The sequence below is a fragment of the Sinohyriopsis cumingii genome, chromosome 3 (assembly GCF_028554795.1).
Source record: "Sinohyriopsis cumingii isolate HCF-2022 chromosome 3, ASM2855479v2, whole genome shotgun sequence".
NCBI classification, from domain to species: Eukaryota; Metazoa; Mollusca; class Bivalvia; order Unionida; family Unionidae; genus Sinohyriopsis; species Sinohyriopsis cumingii.
Window position 1 is genome coordinate 149,003,672 of NC_142963.1, and position 27,293 is coordinate 149,030,964.

The following is a 27,293-nucleotide window of genomic DNA, read 5'->3' on the forward strand; positions in this document are numbered from 1 at the left end:
GAAGATCTTAAGTCTTTTGATGTATCACAATAATATAATCCAAAATCTCCTTGACTGAATTCACTATAATTACAAATTAATGATTTTAGTCCAAGAAGTATTGATGAGCACTTTGTATTTCCAGTGAACAATTTAAACAAATCCACCCAAACTAAAAACTGAATGCAAATATAAGACTGATTCCATGTTTTGATGTTAAGGTAGGAATGAATAATCCTTATGTAAATGATTTAAAATACCCCTCCACTTGAGCTAGGTTGCAATTACCATTTTAGGGAAATACTGTCAACTTAATGGAAGATTTCCTTTTTGGAACTTCCTAAGGTCAGAATCAAGACTGTATCTTTAATTCAAACTAATGATCTTAATATTTAATCTATACTCGGAGAGAAATATTAGCTATGTATTGTGTTGTTTACAAAATAAATGTCACTGGTTAGGTAGACCATTAACTTGATTATGGACTAAGGTCAATTACAAAATACAGATATATAACATAAAATCATTGAAAAAAGCCAGCAAACAATACAAATGAAATATACATAACACTTCAAAGATCAAAGTGTACAACATTAGGCTGAGATGGATGTTTACCATACATACAAGACTGACACAGGACCGCAACTTCTCCTCAGCTAGTTGTCCACCTGAAAGATTGCTAACAATAACCAGGCTACTCTCAAAGTAGTGTAGCAACAACAAAACAGAGAAAAAATGTAAATATTTATTAAACTGATAGAAATGATAATCACATGTCAACACAATCATTCCTAATTAGACATGCTTTGTAGGTTGCATACCACTGTCACACCCGTGATTACTGCATCAACTTCAAGAGAAATTAACATACCAATCATAACTATCCTCATTTGCTTTGGGGTTTTGTTAATCCATGTGCAAAGTCGGATAATGGCTTAATGGGTTTAATTAATCCATTTGCAAAATCGGATAATGGCTTAATGGGTTTAAATAATCCATGTGCAAAGTCAGATAATGGCTTAATGGGTTTAATTAATCCATGTGCAAAGTCAGATAATGGCTTAATGGGTCTAATTAATCCATGTGCAAAGTAATATAATGGCTAAGGTTTCCAATTACATCCAACATGGATCATTTGGAAAACCTGTGCAGACTGACCTGCAGAAGACCCATATCAAATTTAGATAATCTAGGAGTTAAAAAGAGTATTTACATCTTTCTTGGTGCGATTTTAGTCACAAAAGTACTTTTCATCCTGTCTAACCCAACATTTCCATGGTTCCTCGCTAATCAAATTAACTTGAATTTAAGTAAAATATATATGTAATTTCAAATATGATGAAAAATTGACTTGTACTATTCATATTTTTCATCTTGAAAGGGGAAAAATAATTTGCCAACAGAGATACACATGGGTCGTTCTCACTGTGAAAACACAAGAACAGGTTTTACACAATGCTCAGTCACTATCTTTGTCCAATGTAATCTTGTTGGTAATCTAAGCCTGCGACTTGTATACAGCCATCACAATGTTTTCTTCTTTTTTAATAAGTACACTCCTGAAATTATAAAAAGTTTTACACTGACAGTATGCATGTATGTGTGAATCATGTATGATCAAGCCAAATATTTCTTTATGAGTCAAAATGTTTCACTACCCATTCAAAAGCATTAGTTAATGTAAAATTATCATAAAGATAACAATGAGATCCTTGATTTTTCTTGGTTTAACACTATATTGGCCATATCAAGCCAAGGAAATTGGGAGCAAGTGCCCTTCTAAAAGATGCAGCCAGACCACTGCTCTCAGTGTGATGCAAATCGAATCAAATGTGAAGTAAATTAAGTGAAAAGTAGCGGCATGCTGGTTCAACTGCAATCAGTGTGTTAAGACTAGGCTGCACCTATGCACCATTTTATCAAAGATATGATGTCCTTAATTCAAATGGGTTGTAAAACTGCATAATTAAATCTACAATTATAGTATCTTCATTTTATTAATGGTTATTAAGAACTTACTGCAAACTTTGTTGGTCCTTATCCACTGAATATATTCCTGCTCATATCAACATTAAATGAATTAAAATCTGTTTCTTCTAAAATCCAGCCCTTGTAAAAAAAGGAACAGATTTGTCTTTCCCATCCATAGATCTTGAAGACAAAGGGAAGAAACTCTTTCAAATTAACTTCCCTTTCCACCACAAAATTACAACAAATATACTGCATGTTTACCAGCGTGAGCCATCACTGACTCAATATCCATCAAGAGCATCTTTAATTCTAATCATCAATAAAAAAGTGTGATACAGTATTATTAATTAAGGTTTGTGCAAGGTTTTGGTGACCTTATTTGTGTATTTTTCTGCCACATTTATGCATATTTTCCAGTTTGTGGACTACAATTTCCTAACCTAGCAAGTCGCAAACAGTATAAATGATAATTGTGGTTGATTCATTTTAACTGCCAGCAGCTGGTAAATTTCTCTTGTAATGAGTGGTTGCTCATTCTGTTTACACTTTCATCTTTTATTCTTCTATTCTTTTTTTATAGTTTATCATCATTTGGGATATAGAGTGGTGGCAAATATGTTTTGAGAAGAGAACTGAATCTGGTAGATCCAGTGATTTTGTTTTTGGGGGTGGGTAAGAAAATACCATTCATGTCTCAATACCACTATATTAATGTCATGTGTTATGTGACCAACAGCTGTGCTGCCTAAAAATTTGGGCCAATTTGTCCCTTAAACAGGGACTACAGCCATATTTCCCTTCAAGGATACCAATGGTACAGGTTTGATGCTCATGCGTTTCCTCATATTACCCTCTTCTCCTAACTTTAATTTCCTCAGGGAATATATTTGATCAGAAAGTAAATCTTTTAGTAAATTATGTTTCTCTGAGAATTATCCCACTGCATTACTTGTTAGCCGTCCATTCCTCCTTATCATTGCCGTCTTGTTCAAGCTTGAAATGGTAAACATATTTTTGATGGGTACTAACTAGTGATGGATAGGGAAGGTAATCTGAAAGGATTTCTCCTTCATCTTCATGTTTTAGAAGCAGCAGAGCACATTTTCTTAAAGTTAAGATGATCAGGTCAGAGAAAAATATATACCTGTACTGAAGAACTGGCTGGTAATCATTCATATGTACATGAACCAAAATAAGCTTAGAGATGGACATGCCTTTTTGAGGGGTATATCTATGCAAATTTATTTCATGCGACTAAGTTCTTTGGTAAAGGCTGCAAGGTAATGAAATTAACACATGCTTGGATCATTAGTTTAATGAACCTATTCACTGACTGAATGGCCAATCGGACTTCCTCACTAGAACTAAAGAATTGACTGCTTAACATCATGGTTTTTTTGTTGTTGTGGTGGTGGTGATTCTGAATACCATTTCTTTGACAGAATTAAGAGAAAATTGATTTAAAATAAGATAATTCTGAGTCACAGTCAGCTTGGAAAAGCAATCCTGCATATAATGACTTAATTTAACATATACCAAATCATTATTTCCTGGCCCCAAAGAAATGCCCCCCCCCCACCCCTTTCAATAGCAATGTGCCAATCTTGACTCTTATAAATAAACAATGCAATCATACAATTATATTACATGTCATTTTCTCTTTAAACTTAAGCAGAATGCTGATGTTCATATCTGAAAATGTTGAAGACTGAGCAACCAGAGTCTAATCAGTTATTTCATAGCTAATCTTTGCAAAACTTGTAGCAGTCTCCAGTAGTTATTGTAAACAATAATTATCATGCTGCAAATAAATTTGTGCTAAAGTGATTTTGACAATGACTTATTGGCTCCATTTCTGACTCAAGATTTGTCTGGCAGTTTTTTATTTTTTTAAAGAACATTTTAAATTTTAAATGGCACTATACAGCCAGTATTGTGCTGACACAGTTAAACCACAAACATACATATGTACATACACATATAAAACCTCTTTCCTAACTCAAAAACTTTGCAGATTTTTAATATACATTCTAACTTTAAATTAGCACTATATAGCCAGTATTGTGCTGACATTATGTTGAACACATACAGTGACACACACAAACATACAGTGAAAAGAAAAGGCATAAAAGGAAAAATAAGTCTCTTGAGGAGAGAATAATGCTCTGCTGAAAAGAATTTCCAGGAATTCAAGATATGACAATTTCTTCCTTTTAACTGCCGAGTGTTGAAACCATCCTTGATTGTCTTCAGTAATAACAATATTTTCATACTGTGGTGGATATGTTAGATGTCAGTTTGGCACCACTGTCATTTAGGACCAGCATTGTAAGTCTTCCATTGGAAACCCCATGTTCATATGACATTCTGTTTTTGGAGGGGTAAGGATGACGAGATTTTTTAGTTTGATGCAATGGTGGCCATATTCAATATCAGATTGGCACCATTTACCAGATGTCCTTTTCAAGATGGTCATTGTGGCAGTCATATTAGAATTCAGACTGTCAACATTTTAATTTACAACCAACCTGACATCAGAAAAAGTCTTTTATTAAAAACTCAAGCTGATATGACCATTCATTCATGAGAAATAGTGATAACAAGATTTTCAATGTAACCATGGCAGCAGGCATACTGAATGTCTAAATGGCACCATTAGGACCGTATTGATGTCAAAAGAGGTTGTTTAGTAAAAATCCTATGCTGATATAACCATCCATTTAGGGGGAGTAGTCTTAAAAATATTTTCAAGATGGTTATTGTGGTGGCCATACTGGACACCATTTTCATTTTGGAGCAACTATACATCATAAGAAGTCTTCGGGTGAAAACCCCATGGCAATATTACTTTTCATTCAGGAGGAGAAGTAAAAATAAAATTTTGAAGATGGTTAGTGTGGTGGCCATACTGGACATCAGAACAACACAGTTTTCATTTAGGACCAACAAAATGAAAGAAGTCTTTAGTGAAAATCCCATGTTGATAAGACCACTCTTTCAAGAGAAGTAGGGGCAAGATATTGAAGCTGGTTCCTCTGGTGGATATACTGACCATAAGATCTGCAACTTTTCCATTTCGGATTAACCAGACATCATAAAAAGTCTTCTGATGAAAACCACATGGCAGGGCTCGAAATTAGTGGTAGTCCGCTAGCCCGAGGCTAGTAGATTTCCAGTTGGACTAGTAACTTTCATAATGTTAATAGTCCGATGGGCTAGTAAGTTTCGGTTATCAACAGTCAGTGCTTGGTTTTTGCCATTCCCTAATAAAGACTTGACTTCAGCAGATGTTCTATAGAATCAAAGCAATGACCACTGTAAACACAGTTATAAAATATTAGCATGAAAAGATGAAGTCAATTTCTGCCTCAAAAATGTGCATTAGAAGCCATCCGATTTTGTGTATTTCGCTTAACAGTGCCAATTATGGTCCCGTCAATAACAACGGGACTTGGGTAATTGATCCTAATTAGTCTGATAATAAATTAAATGAAAAATGACGTGGTATCACACTTTATTCATTCGACCACAGTGACAAACAACAAATGGGTAAACCACACAAACGAACACGGCAAAAACTATTCAAAGAAATTAGTTTGCATGTTTGTTTGTGTAATTGTCTTTAAATTCTTTTTTGGATCGCTTGCCAAACACTCAAACAGTTACAATCGGAAAACTGCATATTTTACATTTGCATCAAAATAATTATAAGAATTATACCGATTTATTATGATTACTTTATTGACACATCCTTTACATACAACTATTTTTTCTCTGGTTTTTATATTTTTTTCCTTTACAAGAATGAACAAATAATTGGATACACGTGATGATATCCAAGCAGAATGCCGTATATTTGTTGGGAATTAAAATCTCTGAGCATGGGCATCTAAGATTTGAAAATTTTCCGCCTTATTATTAATTTCAGCAATACATTGAGGTCCGATTAATTAGGAAAAATTACCAAACTTACGCTATTAATGATGAGACTGTAATTGGAGCTGTTAAATACATCGCAACGAGTCAGATGGATTTGTTTAATGGGAAAACACCTTTTCCAAGCTGAAACTAACATTAACTTCTGATGCTAATATTTTGTAACAGTGTTTACAATAGCCACTGCGTTGATCCTGCAGAACATCTGCTTAAGTCAAGTCTTTATTAGGGAGAGGCCATTTAATTTTAGGGGAAGTTTGGGCAAAGGCACGTGTTTTGAAACATGTTTCTTGCTCTGACTATCTGATATAAAGAACACTGTGCCATTCCTTTTCTCACTTTAACTAATTCGCATCAGCTATACTGTAACATCTCATATTTCAACATGAGGCACAATTCCATCGTTATAAAACAGGCAAAATGTGGCGTTTTATAAAAAGTGTTTAGCCACTGGAAAAAAAAGCAAAAGTTGAATGAAAATGACATGAAAGACAGGAGTAATTCTTATGATAGGGAATAGCATAACCAAACGTTTCAGAAGACATGGACAAAAGAGAGGGAATGGATGAATTATGATGAGGAAAAGAACATTATGCGGTCTAACTGGTGTACGAAATTCGCGAAAACAAACACAGAGAAAACATCCAGTTCTGTTGCCGGTTGTTCGAACTTTAAAATTGAATCAGTAAACGTACATGAAAGCTGTGGGCAACACAAAGAGAGTTCAGAGAGAAAAGCAGCTATGCAGATACCACCAGAAGAATCGACCGCTGGTACGATCTTGGAAAGTTTAAATCAGTATGTGTTTGACCGGCGCGACAATTTGTTTAAAATGCACATGCTATCATAAAGAACATAATAAAGACCCATCAATGATTTTGTATGAATGTGTCAGCTGGATGAGATGAAAGGAGTTGATGTTTGAGAGACTTGCAGGAATGATAAACAGGTTGCTACATTTACTCACTACATGGTTGAAAGCGAAATGCAGAAATTTTTCAAATGTGTAAATGAAACAATGTTTCTTGCAGTAGTGTGCGAGGGTTGTACTGAAACTCCAATTCAGGAGGAGGATTTGTTGTTGTTGTTGTTGTTGTTGTAGAGTTTAACGCCATTTTTCAGCACATGATAGGCCATATATGGCGGCCAGTATCAATGGTGGAGGAAGAACCCAGGAAAACCCCGGAAAGAACCACTGACCCACAAGAAGCTACTGGCAAGCTTTCTCACATACCCACATTGGCTGAATCCGAGACTTGAACCCACGCAGACAGAGGTGAGATGGCAGTGGTCCGTAACGGACAGCGCTTTAGACCACTCGGCCACTTTGTATATATTAGAATTCACAAAGGAGGAGAAACTAAATAACCGTTCCTGGCAACTGATATTGTAGAGAAGGCAGAAGTGATCCTGAAGGTGATCACTGCACTGCAATGGTTTATGGAGGTGGGTAAGGAGACTAGAACAAACCCCAAATGGACCCCGAGTGCAGGTAGAGGACGAGAAAGGAACTTGGATCCCTTTCTGGAATTGGATCCAGGTTATCTTGAGAAACAAGAAATGTGAATTGACTGATTGATGATTTGAACTGGGATTTATACTTCTGTATTTCATACGATAATGCTATTTATGAAATAAAATTGTTGTTAATCTCAATACAAGTGTGTGACTTTGTTTAGTGGACAGGACTAGTAAAGATTTGGTAGGACAAGTAAATTTCTCAGTATACTAGTCCTTCTGGCTACAAAGAAATTTGTGTTAAATTCGAGCCCTGCATGGCAACATGACTTCCAATCATTATAAGAGCAATAACAAGACCTTCAAGATGGCTGCAATGGTGGCCATATTGGACATCAGACTGGCCCCATTTTCATTTAGGACCAACTATACCTCACAGGAAGTCTTTTAGTAAAAACTCCCCATTGATATGATGTCGATTCAGGAGAAGTAGTGACATGATTTTTAAGATGTCCAAGCATCATCAAAATTAAAATCTGGAAAAAAGCGCTCACTCTCCATATGTATACAAGAACCTATAGGATATCTAAAATATTCATTTTAATAAATACAAGCGCATAAATGGAAGAAATACACTTCCGATTCAAAAATGTTCAGTGCTATACTATCATAGTGCAAATTAAAGAGAAAGAAAAAGGAAACAAAAATCATTGGTATCTCTCCTTTGCAGAAATATGGGAATATGTCCCTTGAATATTCTTACCCAGTTTCTCCTTCTATGCAGATAACAGGATTTGTATTGGAGTTGGGTATCAACTTTGCCGCACTTAGGGCTATGCTTGTTATGTGTCCTGCTGCTTCCTTTTTAGCAACTCCCTTTGCTGAAAAAAGCCACAAATACAAATTTCTTCTTTCTATGTTTTAATGTGTGTGTGTGTGTGTCAGTGTGTAAGTAATATTTGGATTTTAACATAGCTTTAAAAACAAAACAGTCATATCACTACGATGTCTGCAGTGTGGCAGTTTAAAGTGATGTCTAGCACTGGGGCATCATGTTGCAGACATGTAGCATGATGTCACATCCAATCACAATATCCTGACACCAGGCCAGCCAGTCCTAACACTAACCTCTTCATGCTTAGCACCAAGTGAGGCAGCTGCTATTACCATTTTTTGGTCTTTGGTATGACTCAGCTAGTGTTTTGAAACCACAACCTTTCACAAATGAGGCGGACTCTCTAACCACTTGGGCCACAAAAGCGGTCTTCTTCTTTTAATCAATCATTGCCAATCGGAATGTCAGTGGACTGACAGATTGATAATACATTAAAGCCCAGTATAGATTACTGTCCTTAATGGTGGACTGACAGATTTATATTATATTACAACCCAGTATTGATTATGGTGGACTGACAGATTTATAATACATTAAAGCCCAGTATAGATTATTGTTATTAATGGTGGACTGACAGATTTATATTAGATTACAACCCAGTATTGATTACTGTCCTTAATGGTGGACTGACAGATTTATATTATATTACAACGTCCTTAATGGTGGACTGACATATTTATAATACACTGAAGCCCAGTATAGATTACTGTCCTTAATGGTGGACTGACAGATTTATATTATATTACAACCCAGTATTGATTATGGTGGACTGACAGATTTATAATACATGTACATTAAAGCCCAGTATAGATTACTGTTATTATTGGTGGACTGACAGATTTATATTAAATTACAACTCGGTATTGATTACTGTCCTTAAGGTGGACTGACAGATTTATATTAGATTACAACCCAGTATTGATTACTGCCCTAAAGACAAACTGATGGATTGATAATAATTAAAATCAGTACAGATTACTTTCCTTAAGGTGGACTTACAGATTTATATTACATTACAACCCAGTATTGATTATTGCCCTAAAGGCAGACTGATACATTGATAATAAATTAAACCCTGTGTAGATTACTGTCTTTAAGGTGGACTGACAGATTGATAATACATTAAAGCCCAGTATTGATTACTGTCATAAAGGCAGACTGATGAATTGATAATACATTAAAGCCCAGTACTGATTACTGTCCTTAAGGTGGACTGACAGATTGACAGATTGATAATACATTAAAGCCCAGTATTGATTACTGTCCTTAAGGTGGACTGACATATTGATAATACATTAAAGCCCAGTACTGATTACTGTCCTTAAGGTGGACTGACAGATTGATAATACATTAAAGCCCCGTACTGATTACTGCCCTAAAGGTGGACTGACACTGATCATAGATTACAACCCAGTAGAGAGCACTGATTTAAAGGTGGACCAACAGATTTATAATAGATTACAGTCCAGTAAAGATTACTGCCCTAAATTACAACACAGTATTTCATCAAGCAAACAAATCTATACGAGACTCTTACCTTGGAATTCAGGTTATTTGAAATAAATTTATGAAGTGAATTAAATTTTCTCTTTTGCAAGCCTTGGAATACAAAACAGAATTTATTCAAAACATTTTATGAACATAACACAAAGGTAAGATTGTATTCATCCTATGAATTCAACTGGATTCTTCTTCTGACAAACTGTGATCAAGAAAACTTAATACAGCTGAATGGTTCACACTGGGAATTCACTGGATTCTTCTTCTGACAAACACAATGTTATCAGAAACAACCTAAGACAGTTGAATGGTTCACAATGGGAATTCAAATGGATTCTTCTTCTGACAAACTGTGATCAAGAAAACTTAATACAGCTGAATGGTTCACACTGGGAATTCAATGGATTCTTCTTTTGACAAACACAATGTTATAAAAAACAACCTAAGACAGTTGAATGGTTCACACTGGGAATACAACTGGATTCTTCTTCTGACAATGCACTTTCATGAAGAAAACTTAATACAGTTGAATGGTCCACACTCATAATTCAACTGGATTCTTCTTCCGATGAACATAACGTTACCAAGAAAACTTTATAAAGTTGAATGGTTCACAATGGGAATTCAACTGGATTCTTCTTCTGACAAACACAATGTTATCAAGAAAACTTAATACAGCTAAATGCTTCACACTGGGAATTTAACTGGATTCTTCTTCAAACAAGCACAATGTTATCAAGAAAATTTGATACAGCTAAATGGTTCAAACTGGGAATTCAAATGGATTCTTCTTCAGACAAACACAATGTTATCAAGAAAACTTAATACAGCTGAATGGTTCACACTGGGAATTCAACTGGATTCTTCAACAGACAAACACTGTTATCAAGAAAACTCAATACAGTTGAATGGTTCACACTGGGATTTTAACTGGATTCTTCTTCTGACAAACATAATGTTATTAAGAAAACCTAATGCAGCTGAATGGTTCACACTGGGAATTCAACTGGATTGTTCTTTTCATAAAGTTGTCAGTTATGACATCATGGCATGTCAATAGTTGAGATGTACTGAAATCCCTGAATGAGTCAAAGTAATACTGATGACAGTGACAAGCTGTAATTCAGAACAAGTCAAAGTAATGCTGATGAGACTGTGACAAGTTGCAAGTCTGAATGAGTCCAAGCCTGAAGACACTGACAAGCTGCGATTCTGAATGGGTCAAATACCGATGACACTGTGAAAAGCTATAATTCTGAATGAGTCAAATACTGAGGACACTATGACAAGCTATGATTGTGAATGAGTCAAAGTAATACTGATTACACTGTCCAGCCATAATGCATCCATCAAATAGAATCATTTATTTGTATATCTTGTTCTCATCCAAGCTTTAACGGGAATGAAATCTTCCACTTGATGACTCTGTAATTTTAGTCTCTTAGTTTTAGTGAAAGGTGGGTCTCATAAAACGTTGGATACTGCACAACTACCATAAATACTCGAATATAAGCTGAGTCCAACTGCAAGCAACACAGATTCTGATCTGCGGCTCTGGGTCTATGCTGTTTGTTCTACTGATTACTCCTAACAAACTGCAGAGATCCATATCTGCATGTGCATTATGTAATGGCAGATCTTGGTCTTTGCAGTTTCTAGTTGACCTTGACTTGTATAGGGATGGTCCTGGCTTTTAAAAAGTTGTTGCCAAAAAGAACACCAACCTCAATATTTTATCGCCAGCTTTCAAAAAATGTCGCCAGAACAAGTAGTGAATATTTTTCCAAGTTTATTAATGTAATAGGCAATGAAAATTTAAAAAGATGGGATAGTTATTACTTTACTGACAACAAGCAATACAGCCACAATATTACAAAATAAATCATTACATGACTGTTTTGCACTACTTCCATGATCTTTGAATCCCTCATAACAGTTAGTGCACAGGTATGACTGTTGTCACCTGAAATAAATGCATTATCAAATCTAAAATATCTACTTTCCTCATGTCATGTCAGTCTCTCTCTCTCTCTCGTTTTTTTAATAGAAACATCAGTTATTAAGCAAATCTATATTATGTGTAGTGTTTTCCAAACAATAGTTTTGTAAGGAACTTTAGTGAATAACATTTTAATACTAAAACACTATGACTGTACTTTGCAATGTAAGATAAGTGATGTATAATGTGACCATCTATTTCATGCATTCAAAAATTAAATGCCAACCACCTTTTTACGGCTAGCTTCACAAAGTACATCTCCATCAACCAGGAGTTCTGAAACTTATTTTTGCAGCGCTATACATGCTTTGCTTGTAGTGAATTGCTTCCTAAATCCCAAGAATGATAACTGAATGCTGTAGATTTTTTCTCGACAAGCAAACAAGGATCGCCATTCCCACCAATAAAACCTACACGAGTCAACACCTGGCATTAATTTACCGTATATAAAAAAATTAATTACCATCATTAAATTAAAAGAAGGAATGAAGAAACATATCAAAGAGCATATGTGCCCCGCAAAACTCGCTCGGAATAAATATGTTATTTAGTAAGCAGTGTTACATGCGTATAGAAGTTAACAATAAGGAAATAAGGTGGAATATAAAATGTGGAAATAGTTTATCACATGTATGGTAACTTGAGACCACATTTGAACTGTTAACATAAATTCACACTCATTTTAGGCATTATTAGTTATAACAAAAAAGGGCATTGTTTATTTATCAATTGCTAGTGCTTTAACTCTCCACAGAACAGGCAGTTTCTTTGAAGAAGTATGTCGAAGAGGCTTGAGTCTAACCGTTAGTTATTGTGCAGTTTAGGCACAGGTGACCAGAATGTGAAATGGGGGCATCTTGGGGGGGGGGGATAATGCACTCCATAGGGAGACGCGGCAAGAATTTCATGTGTATTGGACCAGAAATATCGGTGTATATTTAGTGAAAACGATGCTTAAATATGCCGCAAAAATCTTCCCGATGGTAGGTTTTCTCGGATTCAATCTCCCAACTTGGTTTGTGAAAAGATTTATTTTTTGCACGACATGCTGGAATATTTATACGGTATTAAATAAATTTATTCAATGACTATTTTCAATTCTTTGGAAATCTTTCTGTACTTTGAAACTTCAACACAGAAGGGGCATTTTTCATTGGAACATATTCAGATTTCTTGGAACTACTGGAAGTGAAAGAACATTTGGGAAATAGGAATTCATTCACCATGCTGGAACTGAATTTAATTCCTTCACTCCTGTATTTTGAGAAATGAATTATTTTCAATTATGCAAAACTTGTTTGTTTTGCTATTTCTTGTTACATAGTTTAAGTCCCTGGAGTCGTAACATGGGAGTGATGGCAAAAGTAAAAGATAATGAGTAAAATTACCATGCTTGGATTCATGTTTGGTGACAATCCTTCTTCAAAATATCACAGCCAGTTATAAATGAATTGACAACTTGAGCCTTGATACATATATCACAGAACATCTGCTTTAACTTCCTAACATATCAAGCTATTGACGCCAAAATTTGCAGCTGTCGAGACATTTTCAGGAACTTTTGACCCATTCATCATGATGTGGTGTTGCACTTTAAGCATTACTACATGCAGATGATGTTGGGCTGTCAGGTATAACATCAGGTTCAGGGACTGTGATGCCTGATGAATTTGCACTAAATCCAAATGCCGTTAATTTTGTTAACTTACTCTTAGGATGAGAAGATGAACATGCAATAGCAAACGTTTGTTTACCAATGATAAATCAGTATATTATTCTGACTGAGATCTTTTCCATTTGCTTTGTTTGGTACTTCAAAAATAATCAGTTTTCTCTGAAGTTTCAGCAAAACTATTTTACTGATACATTTAGAAAAACAACGGAAGGATTAGCCGTCATTCAATTAATTGTAGGTATAGTTCGGTAGCATGACTGAGTGTATCACAGCATACTGTACTCAGGCCAGATGTCAACATAAGCGGATTATGATGTAAGAATGCATTGTAAAGATGGGTTTGTCAATATGAACAAAGGATTTGTTTATGTAACAGATAGATTCTAGTGCATTGTGTATCCAAGTTTGTGGCTTCCTTTCGTGGTCCCTTTGAATGTCTCCACTCCAAATCCATGACTGTATGTACAAGTTAAACAGCCAATAGGTTGTCACCAAACAAAATCGCCAGATGGTATATTTTGTCACCAATAAGGAAAACAAATTGCAATTTGCAACACTGCTGAAGCCCAGGACGATTGCTGCTTAATTACAAGCATAAAGATTACCAATAACTTACTAAAGCAAATGTAAAATGCAAAGGGTTCAGAAAAATATACACTCAAATCATTCTTAATAATACTAATGTGACCAACAAACACATCAATATGCTGGTACTTTGCTGCCACTTTTTATGACATATTTCTCTTTTTTTTTATTAATTCATCAATGTATTTTAAAAATTTCTTTACCTTACAATGTACAATTTCAGCTTAGTTCACAAACTTATTCAAGAGTTTCTAGACACATAACAGCCACTGTCCTATATAAATGTATGACCCAATTAATTTGTGGAGCCTGTTTTTTTTTAGTTGTTGAAGTAAAACCTTTAACAATCAAATTAAACTTTAACATTGAGGTTAAACCAGGGTGCTGATGAACATACAGACACATGAACACCAAAATGAACCCTATGTTCAAATTCTGTCATACACCTTACAAAAATCTAGTAAGACCATGGACATAAATATGGATATGAAAAATCAAGTCAGACAATGGATATAAATAAAGATACCAGACATCTAGTCAGACCATGGACATAAATAAAGATACCAAACATCTAGTCAGACCATGGACATAAATATGGATACAAAACATCAAGTCAGACCATGGACATAAATATGGATACAAAACATCAAGTCAGACCATGGACATAAATAAAGATACCAAACATCAAGTCAGACCATGGACATAAATACAGTGGTTCCTTGACTTACGAGTGTCCCAACTAACGAGATTTTCGAGATATGAGACGTCTCTCTGCCGATTTTTTGCTTTGAGTTGAGAGCTAAAATCCAGGTTACGAGCCAGCTTCAGATAACCCACCGCTAGTTGGCGCAGTGAACGCCACAGTGAAAGTCGCAACATCCGCCCAGCATCCCATGTCTCACTCGTCCACTTTAAGTGGTTAGCTCGCAGTGGAAGCATCAGTGTTGTGCTTGCATTTGTGCTTGCAGTTATTTTGCAAAACTTCGTTTTTCCAACCATGGATCCAAAGAAAATGAGTGCGAAGGACAGTGCTGAGAAGAAGAAGCAGATGATGTGCACTGAATTAAAGAAAGAAATTATCGAAAAACATGACCTAGGTGTGCGTGTAGTCGACTTGGCGAAGCAGTACAAGCATAGCACTTCTATGATCTGCACCATATTGAAGCAAAAGGAGTCAATAAAGGCTATAACGCCAGCCAAGGGCGTTAAAATAATTTCTAAACAGCGGACATCTATCCATGAAAATATGGAGAAGCTGCTGATGGTGTGCTTGATGGAGAAGCAGCTCGCAGGAGATACCGTGACAGAGGCTGTAATCTGCGAGAAGGCACGAGCTATTTATGCTGATCTGCTGCAGCAGACCCCAGCACTTCGACGGACAAGGCATCGGGCAAGCTGTTTAAAGCCAGTCAGGGCTGGTTCGAGAATTTTAAAAAGAGGACCGGCATTCACTCCGTTGTCAGGCATGGTGAGGCAGCAAGCACGGATATGAAGGCAGCTGAGGATTACCTCAAAACTTTTGCTGGAATTATAGCCGTAGAAGGATACATCCCCCAGCAAGTCTTCAACTGTGACGAGACAGGACTCTTCTGGAAGAAGATGCTAAGGAGGACTTATATAACGGCAGAGGAGAAGAGGATGCCAGGCCACAAACCCATGAAGGATAGGCTAACCCTTGCACTGTGCGCCAACGCGAGTGGCGACTGCAAGATTAAGCCGCTGCTCATTTATCATTTGGAAAACCCCAGAGCCTTTAAGTCACATAAGATTCTGAAAGAAAAACTGCAGGTTATGTGGAGGACAAACCCAAGGGCATGGGTCACCAGGCAGTTCTTTGTGGAGTGGGTGAATTTGGCCTTTGGTCCTGACGTTAAGAAATATCTCCATGAAAATAACCTACCTCTGCAAGCCCTTCTCATCCTGGACAATGCACCTGCTCACCCACCTAACCTCGAAGATGACATCCTCAAAGAGTTCAAGTTTAAAAAGGTTCTCTACCTTCCACCCAACACCACCACTATCCTGCAGCCCATGGACCAGCAGGTGATTTCTAATATCAAGAAGCTCTTCACCAAGCACCTGTTCTGCCGCTGCTTTGAGGTGACGGAGAGCACAAACCTCACCCTTCGAGAGTTTTGGAAGGACCACTATAACATCATGATATGCCTCAGAATTGTCAATATGGCCTGGCAGGGTGTTACAAAGAGGACCTTGACCTCTGCATGGAAGAAGCTGTGGCCTGAGGTTGTGTCTGAAACGGACTTTGAAAGACTCGAACCCGAAGCAGCAGTAGTGGAGGAGACTGTATCCCTCGGCAAGTCCATGGGCCTGGACATGGACGAAGGTGACATCAACGAGCTCATCGAGGAGCACTCCAAGGAACTGACAACGGAGGAGCTAAAGGAGCTACAGATGCAGCAGCACACGGAGGTTTTGCAGGAAATAGGTGACGCGGAGGAGGCAGAGGAGGTTATCTCTACGAGATAAAGGAAATGTTGGGAATGTGGGAGAAACTTTCAGACTTCATTCAAAAGAAACCCCAGAAAAAGTTGCAACTGGACGTGCGATGGCGCTATTTAATGACACTTGCCTAACTCATTTCAGAAACAGAGGATGAAACAGACATCATTGGACAGGTTTTTATCGAAAACCCCTGCAGATGAAAATGAGGAAAGCATGGCGAAAAGGGCAATAATCAGCGAATAAGATTCATTTATTAACTTCAGTCTTTCTCCTCCACCTCCGTCAGCATCTTCAAGTCGTCTGATCTCCAAGGTAAATGCTGTACATTATACTTAATAAAACCAGTTTATTGCAGTACATTCTATTGTAGTCAGACCATGGACATAAATTTGGATACAAAACATCCAGTCAGACCATGTACATAAATATGGATACAAAACATCTAGTCAGACCATGGACATAAATAAAGATACCAAACATCAAGTCAGACCATGGACATAAATATGGATACAAAACATCAAGTCACACCATGGACATAAATAAAGATACCAAACATCTAGTCAGACCTTGGACATAAATAAAGATACCAAACATCAAGTCAGACCATGGACATAAATATGGATACAAAACATCCAGTCAGACCATGTACATAAATAAAGATACCAAACATCTAGTCACACCATGGACATAAATAAAGATACCAAACATCTAGTCATACCATGGACATAAATAAAGATACCAAACATCTAGTCAGACAATGGACATAAATAAAGATACCAAACATCTAGTCAGACCATGGACATAAAGATACCAAACATCTAGTCAGACCATGGACATAAAAATGGATACCAAATATCATTTGGCTAAGTCAAACAAATCAAGGTTCACCAAAGAGATTAAAATCCAAAAGTCACAAAAATATTGTAAAATATATATAAAAACTCCTCCAAATGTAGTGAAAATTTAAATGTCATGTATATACTAATAGGAACAGACCTATAAAATTCCAGTTGTTTTGATCAAGTGATTTTGTCATACTGACGCACAAATAAAGGTTCACATTTTCACATTGAAATTTATTACAAACTTAAAACTTAATCAAACTACATGAAAGTCCAATCAATCTATCTGGGTCAGTAGAATATTTTCTGTTGAAATTCGTCCAATGCATTTGACTGCGTTATTTTATGAAAACAACTGTTTCAAGATTTCTCAAATATTTCTATGTTCATCCATATCTGATGAGAGATCAACAGCATCTGTCTAATACTGAATGATCCCAATGCCAGGAAGCTTTGTGTGAAATTCTTTTCTGCAGTTTCTATTAAATAAATTCATGTAATGGAGTTTTTCACTTTCAATGGTGGATTGCCATATTTATACAAATTTAGAACCATCTATTCCACAATGCTTTCTCTCAAATGTTGTTTAATTCAAATGAGTGCTTTTTGAATGTCATATAAAAGTCTCTCCATTTTCTGTAATTGTTGCCATATCTGGAAAAAAGTCTTCATGTCAGGCTGATTTCTATCAAGACTGGATTTCTATCAAGACTGGTCAAATTCTAAACAGTGTTTCTGGAAAAGGTGTTTAAAGTTTTTTCTATGTTTAGTAACAGCATCATATTTGATGGGATATGTAATAAATCTGAAAAATCTTATGCCAGAAAATTTCTTCAAGTTTGGTCAAATTCTATTCAATAGCTTAGAGAAGTTGTTCCAAGGTTTTTCTATTTTTAGTAATGGGGACCATATTTAATAATATATCAGCATTTGTTGCGCAAATTTGAAATCCCTCTACAGTACAATGCTGTCAAATCTGGTCAAATTTTGTAACACAGATTTTAGAAAGCCTTTTCAAGGTTTTTTGATTTTTGGTAAATGCAAACAATTTTTATGGCAGATCAGCATCATTAGTAAATATCAACAAGATCTTTATGCCAAAGTGCTTTCTGACCAATATGATCAAATTCAGAGAGCGGTTTTGGAGAAATAATGTAAAGGTTTTTCTATTTGACCAATGTTGGTCATATTTAATGAACGACCAACATCAGTTGTATAAGTCTGAAAGCCCTTTATGTCAAGATGCTTCCTTTCACAGCTGGTCAAATTCTGTTGAGCAACTGTAGAGAAGTTGTTTTAATTTTTTTCTTAGTAGTGACCATATCTCAGTGAATTGGCATTATTTGTAAACTCTTTAAAGTTCTTCATTCCAGGATGTTTTCTATAAAGTTCTGTCAAATTATATTCTGCACCTTTGGAGAAAGTCATTAAAGGTTTTTCTATACTTAGTAACAGTTTTTTCTATTTTTAGTAACTACAGCCATACTTGATGGCTGATTGGTATCATGGGAAAAAATGTGAAAGAACTTAATGCCAAAATATTTTCCCTCAAATTCTGTTCAGAGGTTTTTAAGAAGTCATCATTTAAAGGGCCGTTTTAATTTCTGGTAACAGTGGCAATGTACAAAAATGTGAAAGCCTTTCATTCCAGGAGGCTACTTTGGTCAAAATTGGTCCAGTGGATTTTGAGAATACCAAAATAACAATTGGTAACTGACATGATCCATGATGCATAAAGGGCCATACATAAGCTCAACTGCCCTTACGCCTTAGGCCAGTTGAGCTAAAAACGGTATCTATGGGAAGGAACTCATCCAAGATATTATTATAATTATACCCCTGTGTCAATGCTATTTGACTGGCCATTTATCAGATGTTCTTCTGGCTAATCTGGAGTGATACATTAATACAGAGGACTGCATTTGCTGGGAGGAGTAGGAGAGCTTAATCATAACTTTACAGGATAGATAATCTCAGAGAAACACAATTTATAATAATAATTTCCTTTCTCTGCTGAAAACATACCCAAGCATGTTAATGTTAGGAGAATAGGTAAAAGGTACAGAGAATGAATATTAAGCATTCATGAACAAGCATTCAACCTCTACCATAATCACCCTTCAGAGGACATTATGGTATAGGATCCCATGATAAAACCTTTCCTTAATAAAAGGCAATGCAGTCATGGAATAATACCTAGTAACACATGGTTATTATGGAGCCTTAAACAAAGCTCAACTTTACTGACAAGATGGTCTGTATGACACTTTCTTGACAAGACAGTAAGTGTATGACAATTTGTTGACAAGATAGCCTGTATGACGGTTTGTTGACAAGACAATCTGCAGAACATTTTACTGACAAGACAGTCTATACAATGCTTTATTGACAAGACACCTGTATGGCAATCTGCTGACAATTCAATCTGTAAGACATGTTACTTACTAGACAGTCTGTATAACACTTTGCTGACAAGACAGCATGTATGACAATTTGCCTGCAAAACAATCTGAAATACACTTGCTGGAAAGACAGTCTGTATGATCATGTTGGCAAGACAACGTGAATGACATTGTTAAAAAGACACTCTGCAGGACACTTCACAGACAAGACAGTCTTTGTGACAAAAAGTCTGTAGGACATTTATGGGTGATATTTTCACAAATTTAATAAATTGTACTATGAAATAAATTCCTCAAAAACACTACCATGCATTTAAAAATGATGTTCACATTTTGGGTGGCAAACATTACCTCCAAGACATAGCCCATTTTCATCTGCACAAAGAACGCCGGACACACCAGGTATTTTAAACCTACAAATGAAAGAAAAACATTCTGTTAATAAATTGACTTTTATGGTGTATAAAACAGTGAATACAACTTTGAATGGTTAAGTTGTCTCACTAATTTAGCAATCATATTTTTTTCAAGGGATATTTTTATTATTAACAGCTTGTACACAAAAAAGCCCCCCCATCTATTACTAACTGGAACTGAGAACCAGTGTAAACTAGAGCTATTAGCTAACTAATACCTGTGTAAGCTAAAGCTATTAGCTAACAACAACCTGTGTCATCTAAAGCTATTAGCTAACTACTACCTGTGTAAGCTAAAGCTATTAGCTAACTACTACCTGTGTAAGTTAAAGCTATTAGCTAACTACTACCTGTGTAAGCTAGAGCTAAATTAGTTAACTACTACCTGTGTAAGCTAAAGTTATCAGCTAACTACTACCTGTGTAAGCTAAAGCTACTAGCTAACTACTACATGTGTAAGCTAGAACTATTAGCTAACTACTACCTGTGTATGCTAGAGCTAATAGTTAACTACAATCTGTGTAAGCTAGAGCTATTAGGTAACTACAACATGTGTAAACTAGAGCTATTAGCTAACTACAACCTGAGTAAAATTGAACTATTAGGTAACTAATATCTGTTCACTGGGCCTTGAGTAAAGAAACTTTTGCTGAAGAAACAAAGTTACAAGGACTAGGCATTCAGAGGTCATAACTCCAGTTTCAATTGCCTGGAATTTGATGAATGCCGGGAAAGCCAAACCAGATCAAGCTGAGGTAAGTTTCTTTGAAGAAAAAAAAAAAGAAAAAAAAATTAATATTAAGAACGTCTTTAAATAGCTTCATTTTGTTAAAGATTCTTATCATACTTTAAACTGAATTCTGTATTTCCAGCTTCCATCGCATTCCTGCCAACTGAAATGTAGGCCAATGAAACTTGAAAAAATGTCCATTTACTTGTGTGAGAATTTGAATTCATTAGAAAAAAGACATCAGAGTATGTAAAGTTTAACTAAAACATTATGACTTCAATTTGTAGAAAAGCACTGATATGGACTGCCAAGTGTGTGAGATATTCCTGAACATTTGACTTATAGGTTGGATTGGAAATCTGGGCATTTTTTTTCCACATCTGGGCATTTTTAGTGCATAGTTATAACAGCCGAGGTGAAAACATTCGCCATTATTCTAGGTGGCCTGCATATCATGTGGGAAAAAATTAAGAAAATTTGCAGAATTTTAAACATAATTGTAACATGTTTATTAATAATAATAATAATCTGATTAAAACTTTGTAACAAACTACTGCTAACTACAGTATTTTTGTTATTACTATTATATTGGCTGTGCATTCTCTTCTAAAAATTCATGTGTCAAAAAATGTTAGCAGCACAAGTGACAAAGTCACTCAATAGTCTTGTTGTTGTTGTTATAGGGTTTAACGCCATTTTTCAGCACAAGACAGGCTATACATGGCGGCCAGTATTAATGGTGGCACTCAATAGTCTGAAGATTTGACTTAATTGGTTTGGGAAACTGGCTACAAAAACTCTATTCCAAATATTTGATACTAAAATAGCACCAATCTTGATTTATGGGTCGAAAGTGTTGGGTTTCTACAAAGCAGATGATATTCAAGCTGTACATTCATCATTTTGCAAAGATACTATTGGTATTACAAAACACACACCAAACGCTTTCACCTATAATAAATTGTACAGAAAGCCAATGCAAGTAGTAAGATACATGTATACAAAAATTCTTAAGTACCGGGTCAAATTATTAAAGATGACTGATGATAGACTTCCAAAAGCGAACAATGTGATTGTTGGGTGAATAAAGTTAGGAATCTCCTGTTTTCAAATGGAATGGGATTAGTTTGGGTTAATAAAGGGCTGGGTGGTAAAAACATCTTTTATTTCTATTTTAAAACTCCTTTTCATTATAAACAAACATAGTTCAAAAGATATTGTTCAACTCGAACAAAATGGAGTGCTGAATTTAATGGATAAATTATGGTTTTGTAATATCAGAAACAGTCTGAGTTGTCAATACTTAATAGATTTGAAATCTTCGTACAATGTTAGCCTACGATGCATTTTAAAAAATGGAAGCTTTCCCATAATGGCAAATATAGGTAGGTATAACAATACCCCCATGTTGAAAGATTGTGCCTTTTTGTGCAGATATAGAAGATGAGTTTCACTTTGCTGTTAAATGTCCCATGTATGATAATCTGAGAAAGGCCTATGTACATTCATATGTTTATTGTAATACAAATAACAGAGAATCAATAATAATATTAATATCCTAAATAATTTTGATATTTATCTAGCAAAAACTTAAAGGTGACAGAATCAGTGTGTTAATCCTAGAATTGCTATGTTTTGTGGTTGTACCATATTTTAATATATGCATGTAATTTGGGCCAACGGCCTGTCAGAAATAAAGATTATTATTTTTATTATAATTATTGTTATAAAACTTTTAATGGAAAAATAGGTTAACCAAAATGGCCGAAAGTTACTTCAACAAAATATTTTTAAAAAAACTTAATATTGTATTAGTGAGATAGTTGTTGACATCAGGTCACATCCCTTTATGCCATTTCAATGAATTACTTAAATTCTAAAATTGGCTGGAAATTTCTAAGGACATTCTTTAATTTCCCCGACATTAAGTTTCTGTACATAGCATGCAGAAGCATCTTTTTGTAACTTTAAGACGCTGTAAAACTGACTAATTGATCTTATAATCGCTGTGTTTAAATTTGCCATTTTATTAATGAAAATTGTACAATATACCAACCAAACTAAACAGTCACTTAACTGTCGTGGCACTAGTTGGTGGATATTGTCGTGTACATGTGCATGACATGTTCACACCACTGCCATCCTGCACCTTCTCAACCCACAATAATAATTAGACACACATTTGTGGTTTTATATCCTGCTTTTAGAGAAGACTCCACAGTAGTTCATACTTGAAAAAGAAATAATAAACAAAGTAAAGGTAAAATAAACAGGTTTGCAATATTGAACACATATAATGCTACACTGTTACTAAGAGTTTCCACCATGCAACATGGTGGAAAGTAGGTCACTAAGCGAGTGACATCATCCCCACCTAACCTATTGCTCCTATGTTAATCGTCATCGGATAACACTCCACAGCGCCATTAATTCTGCAGTAAGATCTCAACCCCCAAAAATAAATGTCAGGGTCGATGTCTTCAATTGCTGGGCTAGTACAAGACCAGATGAGTATAAGAATTATAGAAATATGACACTGTGGTGACACAAATTTTCATGAGGAACCCATTTCTGTGGACACCACTGTTGACCCAAACCATGAATTTAACCAAAAAAATTGCCAAATCTACAACAGTATTGGAAAGAAGGTTTACTGTTGATATCATATTGAAGCCATGGACATGTAGACCGAGATTTTGGTAGTCGTGTGACTAACTACCAGGTCAAATTTCATCAACGCTGTTGTTTCGTCTCATCTGTCAACGAATCTGAGATGTAACGAATATCATACTGACACTATTGGGGAAAATAAATCATCTTCCTGTCATCATTAAAATTTGCTGGGCCTACTAGTAAACGGTTACCCTAAGCCGCAGCCACACAGTGGTGGTGAATTCCAACTCTTTGAGAGGCAACTGGCCCTGTCCCCACGCCCCAGCATAAATGTAAAACTATCTAAAATTGGTTGTGAAGCAGGGTCAGGAAACTCGTACTGAAATCCTCATCTATTTGAATATGAATTTGAATTATTGTCCAACTCTGATTACAAACTTGGGCACCATTTTTATCACCTGAATAAACTGCCTGTGACTTCTATACTTTAAAGGCACGCGACCATACTATTATAGCTTGTTTTACTTCTGATATATTTTTCTATCCATCAAGCCATCATTGACTTTTCTGTGTTGTACCAAACTGAAGTTACGGGCTGCAAAACGTGCGATTTTCGCGAAGTTTTCCTTTGTGGACACTTCCGTGCTCCTATGATAATAAGAATAACCTTTTGAGCCAATCATATTTCGGCGTTGACGTTAGTGCTGCCTATTTTGAAAATAGAGATGCATGTATACGATGTGTTGTGCAGTGAAGAAGACAATGTATAATACTTGCATGGGACAGGATTCCTAAAGTTGAATCGAGTTAATGGTAAGTAAAAAACTTAATTTTGCATCTACCGCTGTTCTGTAATTCAAGAAGGGATGCACCATAGAGTTGAAAACATTGTCCATATCGCTCTTGTCACCGGTTTTCATAGGAGCACGGAAGTGTTCACAAAGGAAAACTTCGTGAAAATCGCAAGTTTCGCAGCCCGTAACTTCAGTATGGTACAACGCAGAAAAGTCAATGATGGCTTGATGGATAGAAAGATATCTCAGAAGTAAAACAAGCCATATAGTATGGTCGCGTGCCATTAAAGACGGAAATAGCAGAAGGAAATCGAGGGTCATGGGTGGAGCGTAGTCCTACCTGTAAGACCTGACGCTGATATTTATGTTGTTGGCGTCAGGGTCTTACAGCCTAACTAAAGGTGCTGTGTAGTGTGTTTTGATGTCGACTAACATCATTACGAAAGTAAAATTTTCAGGAATATTTCACACAACTGACAACTAAAGTAATGACGCTTTTCTACAAAGTAAACTTATAATGTTTTAGTCAGACTTTACTTACTATGATGCCTTTTCTCTAATAAATTCAAATTCTCACAAAAGAAATGGACCCGTTTTCAAGTTTCTTTGGCCTACTTTTCAGTTGGCTGGAAAGCGATGAAAGCCGAGAATGCCAAAATCGGATAAAGTTGAAACATTATTTTTTTAAAGAAACGAATAAAAATATATTATGCCTATTGGAACTGTAAGCAATGGTTCGTTTCGTTCAAGAAACATATCCCAAACATCAACCTACTTGAACTTACTTCGGTATACTTCAACTACCGTTGCATTGCAACAAATTCAAATGTATGTCAACAGAACGTGAAAATGCATCAATTTGCTAGTGTCATATTTTCATTCCACCAGGATAAAGATAGCACAGTAAGTATAATAATTACACATAAATTAGTGGAAAAATGTCGATATAGGCTGCCAAATGTGTGATATGTTCCTGAAACTTTGATTACTCATTCCGATGTCAATGACATCAGAACACACTATACAAGGCCGTTATTTGGATAGTAAGACATAGCACCTCAACAAAATCAAAATGTGCTATGTCTTACATGTAGGACTAGGGTGGAGCGAAGTATTTGGAAGTTCCGTACCTTCTCTCTTATATATTATGACAGAGAGGGTCCTATGTCAGACCGGGTCATGGGGGTAATCTAAGGTATTTTTGTCACTCTGTATGATTTTTTTCCTTTAGATTATTATTTTTTTCTTAACATCAAGCTCGCGTCGAGCACCTGTGCGTCTGAAGAGGTGGAGAATCATGTGATATGCTTTTTACAAAAAATAACAAACATTATATTTCCAGCTGTACTTTAGTCCAGTGCCAAAAGAAAGGACAAAATAACTGTGTTCAAACTCAGTTGTTCATTCCATGACACTCTCAGCAGAAAAATTATAGATATCATACGTTTCATCAAGATGTTTCTCCAAAGGTCTCTCCATCTTTACACCGGAACCGGAACTTGTTCTTGCCTTCAGGTTTATTAAATTAGTCCACTATTTTAAAGGGAGATGGCATTCGATTTAGTATTACTTTTACTATAAGACTTTTATTTCTAAAATATCAAAACTAAACATACCTTCTTAAGAGATATATTAGATTTAGAAAGTATTAAAACTGATAAAAGTAGGCCATGTTGCTATGCTTCTTTTGACGATGACTTATAGTCCATCCCTAACAAGTGGAATATCCCACCCTATATATTTGTAGTTGATATATTTATGTTCGACGAGCTCAAAGAATTGCTCATGATTATGGACGACATGGCATTTTACATGAACCAAATCTATCTAAAGATGTACCATACAAGCTCTATTGAGATCAGGTATTACTTTCTTTTATGAAAATTGACATATTGTTTGAAATATAAATGTTAACGTGGGGTAATTTACTATCACACTGATTTGGTCATTTATAACGAGTGCAGTGATTGAATCTAATGAGTGTGTGCGGTTCAGGTGAATGGACGAGCAACAAGTTGTTATAAGTGTATGGCTGAATTGCATTTGTACATATATTTAAAAAAAAAAATTCAGGCTTCTGTGTGTGGACCTGGTGGTGGAAAAATAAAGATTAAGTATATGCAGGAACTTTTTTTTCGGGGAGTTGGGGTATGAAAGTGGGCCCCATGCCAATGGGCGAGATTTCGAAATCGTTAAGAATTTTTTCTTCTGCTCCACTCTTAAGCATTTTCTTATCAGTTGGTCTAATTCTTTAGCAAATTGATGGGCCCGGCCCCCTTCCCCCCATACCCAACAAAAATGACTGAAATGCTATCGAAATTTTCACCTGTTGGTTTTTATTAATTTCTCAAAAAATAACCATCTGTGTGACTGGAGATCTTGGTCTAAACATATTCGGCCCATTCTGGAGTCAGTCCATAACAAAGTCCTTTACAGATTCGGTCCTTACAAATTGAATGAAGAAATCAGGATTGTCATATTTGGCCCACACCATCATATAATAAATTATATTCAGTGTCAACGCATCAGTTTGTACTGACCTCTGTATGGAGTGTTCCAGATTTGTAACTTCAAAGCAGCATGCACTTGCTTGTGATTCCTTAATTTACGGTAACACAGAGTTTGTAATACAGGCAGGTTACAATAGTTTTTGGGTTCCCATATTTCATTTACAATGACAGTTACAGTATATTTTGCTCAGTAATTAATTTGTTTGGGAACTCTGTGCGTGTGTGATTTGGATTTTTAATGTAGCTTTAAAAAAAATTCAGTCATATCGCTACGATGTCAGCAGTGTAGCAGTTTATAATGATGTCTAGTACTGGGGCATCATGCCAAAGACATGTAGCATGATATCTCACCCAGTGACATTATCCTGACACCAGGCTGACCTGTCCTAACAATAACGTCTTTATGCTGAGTGCCAAGTGAAGCAGCTGTTTGTACCATTTTTATAAGTCTTTGGTATGACTCGGGTTTGAACCTGCAACGTCACGCATCTGAGGCTGACACACTAACCACTAGGCCACCGAAGC

The 27,293-nt window shown here is 35.9% G+C and overlaps 2 protein-coding genes across 2 annotated transcripts in view; one reads left to right on the forward strand and one right to left on the reverse strand.

Annotated features, from left to right (window-relative positions):
• Positions 1 to 710: 710 nt before the first annotated feature.
• Positions 711 to 25,781, reverse strand: LOC149804124 (ragulator complex protein LAMTOR5-like). The gene is made up of 4 exons (XM_089954091.1): positions 25,703 to 25,781; positions 20,057 to 20,118; positions 8,108 to 8,225; positions 711 to 1,538 (listed from the first exon to the last, which is right to left on the reverse strand). Exons 1-4 carry the CDS (start codon positions 25,735 to 25,737, stop codon positions 1,478 to 1,480), a joined length of 276 nt encoding a protein of 91 aa, XP_089810217.1. The 5' UTR covers positions 25,738 to 25,781; the 3' UTR covers positions 711 to 1,477.
• A 224-nt stretch (positions 25,782 to 26,005) lies between these two features.
• The window catches only part of LOC149804125 (uncharacterized), a 71,063-nt gene continuing 69,775 nt past the window's right edge, over positions 26,006 to 27,293 (forward strand). Inside the window, exon 1 of the mRNA XM_089954092.1 lies at positions 26,006 to 26,120. The gene's annotated coding sequence lies outside the window, so the exon portion shown is untranslated. The remainder of the gene's footprint in view (positions 26,121 to 27,293) is intronic.